This window comes from Mustela erminea, chromosome 14 (genome assembly GCF_009829155.1).
Source record: "Mustela erminea isolate mMusErm1 chromosome 14, mMusErm1.Pri, whole genome shotgun sequence".
NCBI lineage: Eukaryota > Metazoa > Chordata > Mammalia > Carnivora > Mustelidae > Mustela > Mustela erminea.
This window is the reverse complement of record NC_045627.1, coordinates 13,870,420-13,886,697: the sequence shown is the minus strand read 5'-3', so window position 1 is coordinate 13,886,697 and position 16,278 is coordinate 13,870,420. Positions and strand designations below refer to the sequence as shown.

Genomic DNA, 16,278 nt, shown 5'->3' with positions numbered 1-16,278 from the left:
AAAATGGGTACACCTCCGAGAATCTTAGAAAAAAAAATGCAACATGAATTTAGGACTCAGAGAGTTTAAAGGTCAGAACAGGTCAGGAAGAGTAAAACTAATACCATTTCATAGATTTGAGCAATTACTTTAGGAAAAATCCATTACATAATACACCTGTTAGATGCTGAGTAAGTAGTATGAAAAGGGACTATCTCGTCTGATAAAACACTATCAAAATGTATTCTGGAAAGGGATTCAAGATGGCAGCAAAGGAAGATCCTGAACTGATCTCCCATAAACATAAACACATCAAATCTACAGCTACATACGGATCATTCCCCTGTGAAAAAGATCTGAAATCTGGATGACAATCAACGGATAAAAGAATGTCATTGAGGCAGGTAAGAGAGGCAGAGATTTGGTCTTCACAAAAAACTCAGGCCCCAGAGCCCAGCACGCAATAGGGAGGGGTCTCACCAGTCTGGTGCTTCCTCTGGAAAAGTGAGGAGTTGGTGCCTCATATCAGGCAGTCCAACACTTGGGATCTGCACCAGAGAGATGAGTTCCCCCAGAGATGCCTGGCTTAAAAAACCAAGGGAGATGAGGGATCCAAAGTACTATAGGAAACTGAGGTTCTCCTTCTAAAGAGCTCATGTTTGGTCTCACTCATCCTGGGATCCTACTCAAAAGCAACACTTTTTTTTTTTTTTTTTTGATGTGGAAAATTTATTTTTTTTTTATTTCTTTTCAATGTAACAGTATTCATTGTTTTTGCACCACACCCAGTGCTCCAGGCAATACATGCCTTCCCTAATACCCAACACCTGGTTTCCCCCAACCTCCCACTCCCCCACCCCTTCACGACCCTCAGGTCGTTTTTCAGAGTCCATAGTCTCTCATGGTTCACCTCCCCCTGTTAAGGTGTCTAGACTGTATGGCAAGAAAATTCATTTGTTCATCTGAGCGTATCTGCCCGAGGGGCAGGGAAGAGTCAGGGGTCTCTCTGGAGACAAAGGCTCTGGCAGACACCATTTGTGTGTTCTCCACCTACCCTGCTAGCCAAGGTAGGCACATTGTGACACAGCACATTCCTGTTGCCTCCCAAGAAGGGCAGTCCCAGCATGGTCCCACCACCTTGCTGAGGCTAGAGAGAGTGGGTGGTAGCAGCAATTCTTCACTCCCGCAAGGGAAGACTAGTGTGAACAATCATGGCATTTCCCTGCCCCCAATCTCGGGACTAGGATAGGGCAGCGCAGCTAAAATTGATGAGTACATGCAGTCAAGGCATTTTCCTGTTCTCGTTCTGAAGCCAGAGGGCGTGCCTTGTCCCCTGCACGTACCAGCTTCCCTGCTAAAGCCAGTAGGCATGTGAAAACCGCACAGGGAATGTCCCTTATTTGTTTGGCTCTGGTGGCCAAGGGGGCTGGCATTCCTGAGCTCCAGGGAACTATAACAAATGGAAAGACACTTCTTGGCAGACCAATACCCCCAGGACACTGCATAGACAGCAGGCTGAAACACAACCCCTGTCTTTCCGTGAATAAAGCCTTTTTACTTACCCTGGAGCTTCAACCTGAGGGACAAGCTTTATGTCTCCCAGACATCTAGAGGCTACAGAGGTGCTCCCAGGGAATGTAAGCAGAAAGAAACCATCCTTGCTCATCCCCTTTGCCTCAATACAGCTCTACCAAACATCCCAGAAAGGAGCTTATACACTTATCTAGAGCCCTGATTTTTGAAACTGTCACCAGGGACACCTCCAGATCTCCCAATCTGGAGTCCAACTGGGATTGAAATTGCCACCCCACAAGACTATATATACTTGCACACGTTAAAAGCTTCTGCCGGAGTGTCTGACTTCCAATCAGCCTAAAACAAAGTGTTAGATTAGATTCCTTTCCTTAGAACACTGACAGGTCTTGGGGACAGATCAGAAATAATTCAGGCTATTTAGACAATCACAAAGGTTAGGAGACAACTAAGAACCAGGACAAGGGTAAGGGAGAAAGTTCGTCTCCCACACATGGCAACTTTTCATCACTGGAAGAAGTAGTTGTTTTGCCAAATATATAGAAACACAGGAAGTCAAGCAAAATGAGGAAATAAAAATATGTTCCAAATAAGAGAATAAGACAAAACTTCAGAAAAACGTTAATGACATTGAGATAAGTAACCTACATGTAATGAATTCTATCTGATAGTCATAAAGATGCCCATGGAACTCGGGGGGAAGAATGGAGGAGCACAGGGAGAACTTCACCAGTAACAGGAAGTGTGCAAAAGAACCAATCAGAAGTGACAGGAATGACGAATACAATAATTAAACTGAAAACTACACTAAAGGTTTTCAGCCTGAGACTGGATGAAACAGAAGATAGAGTCTCTGAGGTGGAACACAAAGCTGCCCAAACAGAGCAACAAAAAGAAAAATGAATTCAAAACGTTAAAGATAACTTAAGAAACTTAATGTGACATCAAGCAGCATAACACTCAAAGAGGTCCTAAAGGGTGAGGAGAATCAGAAAGGTGCAGAAAACTTATTTGAAAAAATCATGGGTGAAAACTTTCCTAACCTGAGGAAGAAAACACCACACTGGGATATTCAAATCAGAAAAAGAAACAAATAAAAAACACCTCAAAGACCCCAAAACCAAGCCACATTATAATTTGAATGTCAAAAATTAATGATAAAAAGCAGCAGCAGAACACCTGTTTATTATGTGCAGGGAAGTGTACCCAGTAGGCTACCAGCAGATTATTCAGCACACGTTTCACAGGCCATAAGAGAGCAGTGTGATGTGTTCAGAGTACTGAGGGAGGCACCTCAGTGGCACAATTGTTTAAGAGTCCAACTTTTGGTTTCTACTCAGGTCATGATCTCAGGGTTGTGGGATCGAGCCCCACCTTGGGCTCCCTGCTCGGTCTGCTTCAGTTTCTCTCTCTTTCATTCCTCTTCCAAACAAATTGTTAGTGTCCGTGATCAAAGGAACGAGGCTGATGCAAAGTGAAAGTCAAGCAAAGCTTTATTTTGCGCCAAGCATCGAAAACCAAACCGACTGGTAGGGGCCATGTCTTACAAAGAGGCTATGACGACGACCCTAACGAAGCCACTCCCCAGACAAGGCCATTCTCTGGACAGCGATGCTCCCCAGACAATGAGCCTGATGAGGCCGATGACTACCCCAACGACTACCCCCAACATCTACTACTACTCCCACCCATCCAGCCTCACAAACCAACCTTTAAAGAGGCGGTTGAGCCCAGCCCACACACAGGTGGCCAATGAGATTGCAACACACGGGGAAAGCTGCACAGTCATGCTCGGTCAGCAATATGGGTGACCAGTTGAATTTCAACTGACCACAGTAAATATATGAACACCCCACTGATTGGATGTCTCCATATGGTCTGGCCCACCCCTATATCCGAGGTTTGCAAGTAAGTTCCTCTGGCTAATGAGGCCCTCATACAGGCCCTCACATTCCCCCCTTTTCCTTGGAAATTAGTCAAATCCTTGACTTTTTAGCCAGTTCTATGTTCTCCTGTTGTAAGGGCTTATATTGAGCTTGTAAGACTAACTTTTTTTTTAAAGATTTTATTTATTTATTTGTCAGAGAGAGAGGAGCGAGAGCGAGCACAGGCAGACAGAGTGACAGGTAGAGGCAGAGGGAGAAGCAGGCTCCCTGCCAAGCAAGGAGCCCGATGTGGGACTCGATCCCAGGACGCTGGGATCATGACCTGGGCTGAAGGCAGCTGCTTAACCAACTGAGCCACCCAGGCGTCCCGTAAGACTAACATTTTATCGCTCTAATTTTCTTTTGTACAAATGACATTAGGGCATTTACAATGCAGGGGCCAAAAGCAACAGTAGTGCACAGTCGGCTGATGAGTTAGCCATTCACCGCTTTGTATGACCTTTTGCATTTTTCCTAATTCCATTCATCTAATTTCCTGCCTATACTTTACATAAACAGGTAACAATAGGAGCAACAATAAACTCACAAGTTTTTTAGTCTTAGCTTTAGTCCATGGTCAGCAGGGTCCGTGGGCTGCGGCTTCCATCTCTGGGGGGCGTCCTCGTCCTCATCTCATTTGACATGATCCGCGTGAATCCAGGCCCTAATGCCTTCTACTTTTACTGACATGGGGGTGGTCAGGATGACAGTAAATGGTCCCTTCCAGCGAGGCTCTAAGTTTCCCACTTGATAGCGACATATCCAAACCAAGTCCTTGGGTTGGTAAGGATGTGGTTCCACCTCTGTCTCTGACCCAGTGTGGGCAGTCCGGATCCCTGCGTGGGCTTTTTAAAAAATAGACTGTAATGCCTGCAGTGACTGGAGTACAGAATTATCAGTCATTTTTGCTAGGGCAACCTCTTGTAGCCGAGGACAGAGCTGGGGGGGAGGGGTCTCCTGAACATTATTTCAAGTGGGGTCACCTTGTTTAAATAGGGTGTACATCGTGCCTTGAGGAGGGTGAAAGGAAGGAGATCAACCCATCCACCACCAGTCTCCAGAATTAGTTTTGTCAAGGTCTCTTTAAGAGTCCGGTTCATTCTCTCTACTTGCCCGGAACTCTGGGGCCAGTAGGCACAATGTAGTTTCCAATTAGTGCCAATGGCCTTGGCCGATCCCTGTGAGACTGAACTCACAAATGCAGGGCCATTGTCTGACCCAATTGCAAGAGGCAGCCCAAACCTAGGAATTATTTCTTCTAGTAGCTTTTTGGCTACCACTCTTGCCATCTCATGTTTGGCAGAAAAAGCCTCTACCCAGCCTGAAAAGGTATCTACAAAAACTAACATATACTTGTGCCCATATTTTCCAGGTTTCATTTCTGTAAAATCTATTTCCCAATAAATTCCTGGTTCCTTACCTCTTTCTCTTTTCCCTCTTCCCATTTTAGTTCTTCCCACATAAACTGTCTGGCATTGAGCACATCTATCAACTACATCCTGAACCATACACCCTAATTTAGAAACCTGGAACTGCTTGTCTATAAGTTCCTTGAGTTTGCGTATCCCCAAGTGAGTACCCTGATGTATCTGGTCTACTAACTTCTTATCTAGTCTTCGAAGAAGAATTATTTTTCCTGCTTTAGTCTTAGCCCGATTCCCTTCATAGTCCAATTTAACCCATTTTTGTAAATACTTTAAATCTTCTTCTAAATAGTTTGGTTTTTCTGGTAGGGCTGGAGCCGGGAGTGTAACCAGTTCTTGTACTGTTTCTCAGGCTGCTTGCTTTGCAGTTTGATCTGCTAATTGGTTTCCTTTTGAAATCAGATCAGTCCACTTTTGGTGACCTGGGTAATGCATAATGGCCACCTCTTTTGGGTCCCAAATAGCCTAGAGGAGAGCCAATATTTCTCCTCTGTTTTTAATTCCTTTTCCTTCTGCTGTTAATAGGCCCCTTTCTTTATAAATAGCCACATGTATATGGAGAGTAGCAAAAGCATACCTGCTGTCCATATAGATGTTGGCGGTTTTACCTTAGGCTATCTGCAGTGCTTTGGTGAATGCAATCAGCTCCACTTTTTGCACCGATGTTCCGTGTGGCAGGACTGCTGTCCAGAGTTTCTGCTCAAAAGAAACCACCAAAGCCCCCGCATACCTCTTTCTATTGACCATGTAGCTACTCTCATCTGTGAACAGAGTCATCTCGGCATCTGGGAGGGGAATGTCTCTGAGATCCGGCCTTATTCCTGTGACTTGGGTTAGGACCTCCCCACAGTCGTGTGGGTGATCAGCCAGCTCCTCTGGCAGCAGCGTGGCTGGATTTAGCACCGCTGGGGACTGGAAGGTCACTCTTGGTTCATTAAGGAGGAGGGCCTGATACCCCGTCACTCAGGCGTTCATCATCCATTGGTCTGGTGGAGCCCAGAGAAGGCCCTTGATAGCGTGTGTGGTGGTTATGATGAGATTTTGACCCAAAGTCAATTTACTTGCACCCTTGACCAGGAGGGCCGTGGCAGCAATTATGTGGAGGCAAGGGGGAACCCAGCTGCTACTGGATCTAGTTTCTTGCTAAGATAGGTTACTGGCCTTTGCCAAGGCCCCAGAGTCTGAGTCAAAACTCCTTTGGCCACCCCTGCTTTTTCATCCACATACAAGTGGAAGGGCTTGGTAACATCTGGGATGACCAATGCTGGGGCACTCAGTAAGACTGTTTGTAATTCCCGAAATGCTCCTTCAGCCTCAGCTGTCCACTCTTATCATAGCGAGCCCCCCTTTTGCCAGTTTGTAGAGAGGTCAGGCAATCTCTGCTAACCACTGGTATCCACAGCCTACAGTAACCCACCGTCCCAAGAAACTCCCTCACTTGTCGGGACATGGTGTGGCAGGGGTATCGGGTGATCACCTGTTTCCTGGACTCAGACAGTGAACGCACACCCTCGTGGAGATCAAAGCCTAGATAAGTGGAATGGCTCTGACAGAGCTGTGCTTTCTTTGCTGACACCCGATATGCTTTTTCCTGCAGAGTCTGTAAGAGAGCTCTCGTCCCCCACAAACATGACTCATAGTCCTCAGCGGCTACTAGCCAAGTTATCAACATACTGTAACAGAGTGACTCCCGGGTTGGAGGTTCTGTACTCACACAAATCCTTATGTAGGGCCTTGTCAAAAATGGTGGGTGAATTCTTGAATCCTTGGGGAAGTCTTGTCCAGGTGAGCTGGCCTTGGAAACCTTCTTGTGGGTCGGACCACTCAAAAGCAAAAAGGGGCTGAGATTCCCTTGCTAAATATATGCAGAAAAATGCATCCTTGAGATCTAAGATGGTATACACAGTTCTTTTGGGGCCCAGGAGGGAGAGTAGGGTATAGGGGTTAGGCACCGTCGGGTGGATATCTACAACCCGTTTGTTAACTTCTCGCAAGTCCTAAACAGGTCGGTACTCCCCAGTCTCGGCTTTTTTGATGGGCAACAAAGGTGTGCTCCATGGAGATTTGCAAGGAAACAGGATCCCATCTCCTCTGAGACAGTTAATGTGTTTTCTGATCCCTTCCTTTGCTCCCCGGGGGAGGGGGGACTGCCAAACGCGAACAGCCATAGCCATCGCCTTTAATTGCACCACCACTGGGTGTTGTCCCCTGGCCAAGCCAGGCGGGTTCCCTTCTGCCAAGACCTAGGGAAACTCGACCTGTAGGGTTTAAAGAAGGCTCCCCCCGTTTGTCTCCTCTGGTTTTGAGACTGGCTCATAAAGGAGGTATTCATCTACTGCTGCCATAAGCACTACAGTGGGTTGTCTCAAGGTTACAGTCATGTCTCCTTCCAAGAACTGAATGCCAGCTCATAACTTGTGGAGGAGATCTCTTCCCATCAAGTTATATGGGGCATTAGGAAGGGAAAAAAAATCAATGTTTAACTACTCCTGAGGCCAAATTTAAAGTCCTTTCTGTTGTCCATTTATGCCTCTCTGTGCCATTTGCTCCTTGTACCTAGACTTCCTCTCCAGATAGTTTCCCCATAGGTTTAAGTAATGATGAAAATTGGGCTCACGTGTCCACCAAAAAATCAATTGATTTCCCCTCCACTTCAATTTTTACCTGAGGTTTGGAGAGGGGGTTCGAACCATGGCCCCTTCAGTCTCTGGTGGCAAGCATTGCTGTCTTCTTTTGGGGGCACTCCTTGGCCCAATGTCCTTTTTCCTTACAGTAAGCACACTGATCTGAATCTAAGTCTTCCCGCCTGCCTTCTCTGTGCTTAGGCTTTTCCTTCCATTTACTATCCCCTACCTGTCTCCTCCCCTCCTCATGTAATGCCAAAACCTTAACCAGTTTTTTTGTCTGCTTTTCATCCTCGTGTGCATCCCTGTTGTTAAACACCTTTTCTGCTATTCCCACTAACTCAGTCAGATTCTTCCCTTCAAATCCTTCAACTTTCTGAAGTTTCCTCCTTATATCTTGGGGCTGACTGACTGGCAAATGCAAGATTCATTGCCCTCTGATTTTCGGGTGCCCTAGGGTCAATCTGACTATACATTTTATAGGCGTCAATAAGCCTTTCTAGGAAAGCTCCTGGAGACTCATTCTTACCTTGAGCCACTGTACCAGTTTTAGATAAATTTATGGGTCTCCTTGCAGCTGCACGGAGGCCTGCCAGTAGAGCCTGGTGGTAGAAATGTAAGCTCTCCTTGCCTTCATTGGAGTTTGGATCCCAGTTGGGGGGTCCCCTCAGGCAGTAGTCCTCCATTCGGCAGGGATCGAGGTCCCTGCCAAGTATTTCACTTTTCACCTTACGGGTTTCTCGCATGATGCGATCCCTCTCTTCTGCGTTAAAGAGAGCCATAAGGAGCTGTTGAATATCCACCCAGGTAGGTTGGTGGATAAGAAAGACAGTCTCCAAGAGACTAATTAAATCCTGAGGGAGGACATAAAAGGATTTGTGTTGGGCCTTCCAGTTATAGATGTTAGAAGAGGAGAAAGGGATATAGGTTAGGTGGGGGTGCCCTCTCCCATATGGTAGAGCAAACTCACGGAGAGGCAGCATTGGCGCCAACAGCACTGGTGAAGTAAAGGGAGGCAGAGGGGGATAGAGGAAAGGGGAAAGATCAGGGCGGTCTCTCTGCTTGGTGGTCCCATAGGTGGACCCCAACCGCATATGAGGTGGACTGGTAAGGGCATCTCAGGACTGAGAGTCAAGTTTAGGGGACAGATGGGGACGGGGAATTCCACATCCTCCACATCTGATGGGGATAGGACGGTCTTCTTCCCTGGTTCCCCCTTATCTGTCCGTTCTGGTTTTGGTCTTTGACCTGCCTTAGAGGGAGAGAGATGGTTTCCTTAGCAGGGGAAGGTGGGACTTGAGCCATGACGGTGGCTCTTCTATCAGATATCACCAGGCCACAATGTACGGTATTTGGTCTCGATGTAGATTGAACACCTCACTCAGGGTAGAATAGATCTGAGCCTAGGCAAACGTTCCTTCCGGCAGCCACCCTGTGGGCCACTCTAACTGGCAGAGTGTTTTTAGTGTTCCCGGGGAAACCTTGTCACCCGACTGGGTGGCTTTACCTTGAAAATCCTTGAAATGTTCGAGAACAAGACCTAGGGGTGTCACAGGTCCCTTACTCTCCGCTTGTCCCATTTCTCCAAATACAACAAACAACACAACAGACAACAAAAAAACAAGGCAAAGACAACCACAGGCCCAGCAATTCCAATCCAGAGCCCACTGATGGTGGGGACTTTCTTGGTCCCTGACAAACCAGACAGTGGACAAAAAAAAAAAAAAAAAAAAAAAAAAAAAACAAGGCAATCATTTATAAAGCTAGAGTGAAGACAAAAATAATATGTTTAACTAAAACTACAATAATTAGTTAAAAGATTTATATTTTAAAAAGGTTGTGACATCAAAAACATTAAACATGTGGTTCCCCACAGTATAGAACTTCAACAGTTTACATCAATGGAAAAGTCATCCACACAGAAAGTCAATAAGAAAAACATCAGTCTTAAATGAATCATGTATACTGAGGTGAATGGATAAAGATATCACACACATCAATACTATTCAGCCATAAAAAATAATGAAATGGTGATGGTCGTGGTAACATGGAGAACCTTGAGAATACCTTGTTAAATAAAATAAGAGAAGGACAAATACCATATAGTTTCACTTGTATGTAGAATTGGGAAAAAAAAAAAAAAGAAACTCAGATTCATAGATACAGAGAAGAGTTTGGTGTCTGCTGAGGGGAGGGACTTGGAGGCCTGGGAGGGCGGAGGGATAGAGCCACAGGGTGGGGCTCCCTCCCCCTCCCTCAGGAGCCCTTTGTGACCAGACAATAGCTCTGTGATGTGGGCCTGGGGCTTGTATCTGCACCTCCACACCCAGGGCTCAGTTGTCTGAGGACAACAGTGTGGTTGGACGCTAAGTCTCAGAGCTCAGTTGTCTGAGGGCAGCAGTGCGATCAGACATTAATGTCTGATGAGGGAAGAGATGGAAAATTATCTCTTCCCTGAGGAATTCTTTTTTAATGGTTGGCTGAGCTCCAGTCCCATTATCTGGGCAGTTAATGTCATCTTTGCCCTTGTATGTGGGATAGGGCTCTTTGTATATTTAGTTTCTTATTTCCAGCCTGATCCATCCTCACCACCAGGCAAGAAACAAAGGAAGAGCGGGAAGGTAAGGAACCCTCGGCCCAGACTCAGCAGAGTGTGGTTCTATCTTCTTTTCTATTATTCTTTCCACTTTTCTGAGTCACTGGAGAGACTCCTGAAATGGGAAAGAATAGAATGGGTATTCTCAGGAGAGAGCAGACCACCATCCATCCAGGAGAAGCCAGACTCAGCAGGGGTTAGAGGGACACGAGGATTTCTCCCTGAAGATCTCGGGCCAGAATCCAGGTGTGGTGGAGGGGTCCAGGGCAGTGTCCCAAACACAGTGACCGGTGGCCAAGGACCAGAAGCTAAAAACTGCCTCTCTAGTGGAGGTCAGGCTCCTGAGCACTGGGTCACCAGCCACGGTCCAAGGACAGGTATTTCAGGTGAATGTTCCCCCTTCAGGGCTGATTGAGGGCAGTACTGAGCCCAGGAGGTCCCAAGCAGCAGCTAGAGTGGGGCTCTGGCTTTGAAAAGTGGGGTCCTATGTTAAAAAGTCCAGTTGCGCCACCAGGTCTGGTATTGTGTGTGTTTCTTGAGCAGAGGAACAGTGGCAAACTTCTCACATAGGATATCCTTCTGTACATTCTTCAAAGAAGGAAAACTGGAAATATTTGTATCCATTTTGAAAAGGAAATGAGTAAAACTAAAGAAAATCACAGTCCGCCCACCCCCTTAGTTAAATGTAGGAAGTCACACTACTCATGAGCAGTGAGCACCTGCTGCTGGGCTGGGGGTCCCAGCCTCCCAATGTTCTCTTATCTCAGTACCAAGCCGAGCCACGGAGGAGAAGCAACAGAAGCCAGAGAAGCCAGACTCTGAAAGGTGAGTGTCCACCACTCACCCCTGTGTGCCCCAGTTACACTGTGCCCCCTACTCTGAAACCCGGCCCCACCGTCTCCCAAGACACCAGGGCCTGAGCCCATCCCTCAGGGAACAGAGCCCTGGGAGGCGGGTTGGGGGCTCCTGGGAGGGAGATCACAACCCACCCAGAGGCTTCCCAGATTCTGCACCAGAACAAAGCCCTGAGGGGCTGGAAACGGGTGTCGCCCAGCAGGGGCCCCAGGGCCTAGACTAGGGGCAGGACCTCCTGCTTCCACTGTGGACAAGCTGTTCAACTCAGCTCAGATTCCTCTGTAAAGCCATGCAGTCCTTCCTCCCCCAGCAAGGTCATGAGTGAGAAAACACTTTGGAAAAGACAAAGCGATCCCAAAAATGAACCCTGTAATCACCGTGTGGGCACGTGACCTTTGACAGTGCTGTTTGGGGCTTCCAAGTCCAATCCCCCAAAGGTTTCCCCTAAAGGGACATTATACCCAGTCTCCTGTAAGACACCTGGGCCCCCGCCTTCCCCTTGACCCAGTCTCCTGTTTCCAGCTTGCAGAAATTGCCTGCACGAGCTGGAAGAGTTCCGCAGTTTAGTCTCCCTTCTGCAAAGGTAATGAATCTGCCCCCTTATCCCCTGGGTGGGCCTCCCCGAGTCTGTGGTGTGACCCCCAGGGCTGCAGGGAACCGGCCTCTGGGGCTGCTTGGGGGTGCTGGGAGGAGCCATGGGACAGATTGTGACCAAAGTCCCGGGCTGAGGGACAGCAGGAGCATTGTGATGTGGGTGTGGGGCGTGGAGGGCCATGGGGTCCTCTCCCGGCCCCAGGCTGCTGCAGGGACAGCTCACACCTCTTGTCTCCCACAGCCACCTGACAAGGGTCTCTGACCAGGGGGGCTTTCACCAGTCCTTACATCAAGCAGCCCCTGGTCAGGTGTGCCAAGGGGCACCAGCTGGAGCCCATCAGCCATGCAGGGAGCCTGTGGAAGGCGCTCCTCCTGCCGTGGCCTCATCACCTGCTCGTGCTCCACTGACAGGGCCCCCTCGGCCTCTGGCCTCCACCCTGCCAGTGAGACCTCAAGAAGAGCAAACTAACTTTAAAAAAATCCTACCAGACACAGTGAGAAAGAACTTTCTTCCAAGTCATTCCAACTGGGCCTCTCTCATTCCAGCCATCTCAGGCCTTGGCCATGCCAGCTACCCCATTTTTTCCTTTTCCTGGTGGTGGGAAAGTACCAAGTCCTTGTTCTTGCCTGGCACATTACAGCACAAGTGCCAGCAAGAACACGTGTCCTGCCACCCACCAGATGTCTCGTTCTGGGGTGGCCTTACTAACAGGCAGATAGAGACTCATAACCCTCCGTTTGTCAATCCGGATGTCCAGAAGCTCCTTGAACTACTAATCAGCAAAAGGGTAGAACTGAAGAGTTGGAAGGAGAAAGAAAAGGTTGGGTCAGTTTTCAAAGAGTGGTGCCCAGACGACCACGTGAGCTTCTGGGGGACTCTGTGGAAGCTTCTGGGTACTGAGCAGACCACCACCACCCAGCCATCCTTCTGGAACATGAAAAAAAAAGCAGAGCCACTGGCCCAACCTCAGCCGTTCTCATCTCCCAAGGTCTTGGAAGACCACTTGCAATGGAAACGCAGCCAGCTCTTCTGGGGTCTCCCCTCTCTGCACAGTGAGTCCCTGGTGACCACTGCCTTGTTTTCTACTCACTCTTCTCCACTACAGTCTCCCTCTGTTTTATTCAATGGGACCTCTAATTGCTTGCCAGTTCTAAACCAGGATCAAGTATCTTCACAGTTTTCCCATGCCCCACCATTGTTCCACCGTGGGATCCAAACTCAACCCTCAACACTAACCTTGCCCCAGCCCCAAGTCCCCCTTGCACCCTCTGTCCCAATAAGACCACCTTCTCTCCCATCCCAGAGGAGGACCAGTAGGGTATCTTTTGCTACATCCCAGAAAAAGACACAATCCTTCACCCCAACTAAAATGCAACATCTGGAGTGGCCCTTGTTGCCAAAGCAACAAGGAAGGGGGAAGACTTTACCCACTATGGAGAAAAGATCTCCAAAATTCTTTAGCCAAGTCCCTCCCAAGCTTCTAGAGGACCACCAGGCCTCCCGGGCCCACAGATCAGGTTCTACCTATCAAGGGGACTTTGTCATCTTTAATATCCAGAAGCCACAGCTTCAGAGGAAGCTCAGCAGGGATAAACAGCAAAGCAGCTTGCCCCACAAGGTTCAGCTGTCTCTGGAACTGAGGTGGCCTCAGGATGAATCCCCGGAAATGAGTCAGGCACAGGGAGAGCAGGGGCTCTCAAGGTCCTTTGTGTTTAAAGGTAAAAGCAGCCAAGCTACATGGAGGACCAGGTCCAGATACCACAGGAAGTATAAAGCAAGATTCAAACTAGAGAAGAACTTTGGTAAGGGTCTATGGCAGTGTCTGAAGAGGACACCAACAGGTCTCTCCAGGATCTCAGCTAGATTCCCAGTGAAGGTTCTGGGAACCAACTCTGAGAAGGAGTTTGGAAGACCCTTAATAGGGGCCTTGGAGGGTGATCCAGGAAAATACTTAGCCAGGGGCCCAGACAAGAAACATATAGAAAAAACTTTAAAGGTTCATTTACACAGGAAATTAGGACAGATCAGTAAAGGTCTGATCCCTGTGACTGTGCGTCGATCCTGGTTTGTGGCCAGCCATGCTTTTCCCAAGTCCCAACCCCACATGGCTATCAGAAATCTAGCACCCTTAAAGGATCAGGAGCTCTGCGTAAACACCTCCCATGAGCTGTCCTTCCTTTGTCCTAACACTCAGCAGAAGCTGGAAACACACATCATAAGTTTTGGAGTGAGGCGTAAGTGGGACCTACCTCTCCAAACTGTTGAGCCCATAGATCTCAAACTACTTGAAGCTCAACATTTGCCTTTTCCCCAGTCCCCCTTTCCATGCTCAGCCACCTTTGTACCTGGGGCCCCCTCAAAAGCCAAATTTTACAAGTTCTTGGGGAAACCACCTCAGCCCCATCCAGAAGAGAAGGGTATAACTGAAAAGTCTGATCCCACTTCAGGGAGTCCCCTGCCTGTTCCCTCACCCATGCGTGAGCAAATCCAGCAGGCCCTGGGAAGGACTTTACCTGGTGATGGCCATCATTCCTCAAAGACATCTTTATCAAGACAGGAGGGCAGTTCACCTTCTTGGGCCTCCATTCTCAGCCTCCCAAACAGAACCCTGCACAGCAAGACTGGTATGGGGGCCAAGAAAGACAACCTGGAACCAAGTCCAAGTTTAGCAATGGCCAGGAATGAGCTAAAAGAGAGTGGGGGTCAGGCCTCACCAGACATGGTAGCAACACTGAAGATGAAGCTCAGGTCCCAAACTCCAATGTCTGAAGGGGCCACAGAGGCGATGGAGGCCAAGAAGGCCCCTGCCTGGAAAGTTGTCTTAAGACCCAATGGGCTGGCCAACAAACCAGCCATTTATGTGGATCTGATATCAGGATATCCAGGTGCTAGGAAAAGCTCCTCACCATCTACAGTGTTGGTTGCTCAAGATCCAGAGGAGGTAAGCCTTGAAACAAAGGTTAGTAAGGTTGAGCTCCAAGAGAATATAGAGTCGGAGAACCAGCCTGAAGGCTCTACCACTAGTGAGCTTCCTCAAGATTCTCCCAGTGACCTCCACCTTCCAGACTTTGCCACTTGTGTGCTTGTTGAAGACAGTGGCACCAATGTGCTCCCACCAGACTCTCACACTAATGCTGTCCTTGCTGCAGACAGCTTGACCACTCAAGAGTCACCCTCCTGTTCCCAAATGGAACGTGCCAGTGGAGAGACACCATCTTCCCCGGTGTCACATAACCTTAGCTCAAGTGGATCAAGCAGTGAGGGGCAGCAAGAGCCCTGTGGACCAAAGGTTGAGGAACCAAGTGACAGCCAGAGCAACAATGAGACCACAGATGAGGGAAAGGACCAGAAGAGACCCAAACCAGAAGAGAATGAAGACAGGTGTGCAGAACCGTTGGCAATCAGGGCTTCCCAAGCTAGCAAGATAGGCCACCCTCCCCAGGTCAGAGGATCAGGAGAGAGCCTTGGGAGCAAATACCTCCAGCTCATGCCACCAGAAAAGGGACATGTTTTTCCGGAAAGCCACTTTAGACAAAGGATGAAGAACTTTCTGCAGTGCCTTAATCCCAATAAAAATAGCAAAGGACTGGAAGGCCCCCTTCAAAAAGGCAAGCCTGCATCTGCTTCTGCCCCGAGCTGGGTACAAGTCAGAAGCAGATCGGTTATGGACAACAGGGCTGCCGAAACTCAGACGGTAGTGACAGCTGTGGGACAAATCCTGGTGGAAAAATTGCGACTCCACCAAGGAATTCGGGCCTCAGAGATGTATCAGCACAAGGAATTGCAGGCCCCAGTACATAGGCATTCTTGCCCTCACAGGGCTTTCACCTCTACAGACCAGAATAGAGTGATGGGAAGAATAGCCTCCAATCAGCAAGGTACCTCCAAGGGCCATAGCTGCCCTAGCAAGAGCCAGCTGACCAGAGACAGGAATGGTGAATGGAAAAGCCTCCCCAGGAACCTGGGGCCCCCAGGCAGACCCAGCCAGCACCAGCCGATGGTGGCAGGTGTCTCAGGTCGAGTTCACCATTATCCTACATGCAGTTTTCGAAAATATGCCTCAACCTATCAGGCAGAGAACGCTTCACACATCTTTCCTGGTCAGGAAGATTTCCCTCAAGAAAAAATCGAGTATATGCAAAGAAAGTCCATTTTTTCTCATATTAGCACATCCTCTGTGTGCTAATGACTTCCCCATGCCACAATTTTGTCTCCTGAAAATATATGTTTGGTGTTTTTTCTCTCATGAGTGGTGCTGGACTTTGTGTGTGCCCTGCTTGGGTAGAGGGGATCAGAGTTTTCTCTCCCCAAAGGCCTGCTTTGGTTTCCAGAAGGATGGGGCCTTGGAGGGCCAGGGACCTTGGGGTCCACCCCGTCCCCTTCCTCACACACCTTCCATTTCCACGACAAGGTGAACAAGACCCAGAGTGGGACCTTGCTCTGACCATCCTCTCCTGCTTTCCTTCCACCTGAAATTTGTGTGGTTGTAGGGAGGGTCTGCTGAGGCATAAATACCACTCAGGCTCTAGGAAGACAGAGTCCTAGATCAGAGTGGGGCCTGCAGTTGGGAGACGCAAGGCTGGCCTTGAGGGCAGAGGTGAGAAATCCTGCCCCCATCCACATATCCTGTGGGGAGTAGAGGACGGCCATCCCAGGAGCCTTCTCACCCCCAGATAATCTCATCTTAGCTCCATGCACCCCCTCTTACACTCGGAGCAGCAAGGGACGAGCTCTCTCCCAACACTGA

General features: G+C 48.5%; 1 protein-coding gene across 1 annotated transcript in view; it reads left to right on the top strand.

Annotated features, from left to right (window-relative positions):
• LOC116573602 (spermatogenesis-associated protein 31E1-like) overlaps nt 1-15,771 on the top strand; it is a 683,312-nt gene extending 667,541 nt beyond the window's left edge. Inside the window, exons 5-8 of the mRNA XM_032313766.1 lie at nt 10,059-10,106; nt 10,849-10,906; nt 11,459-11,519; nt 11,772-15,771. Coding sequence (XP_032169657.1) covers nt 10,059-10,106; nt 10,849-10,906; nt 11,459-11,519; nt 11,772-15,717 — 4,113 coding nt within the window. The 3' untranslated portion in view covers nt 15,718-15,771. The remainder of the gene's footprint in view (nt 1-10,058; nt 10,107-10,848; nt 10,907-11,458; nt 11,520-11,771) is intronic.
• The last annotated feature ends 507 nt before the right edge of the window (nt 15,772-16,278 follow it).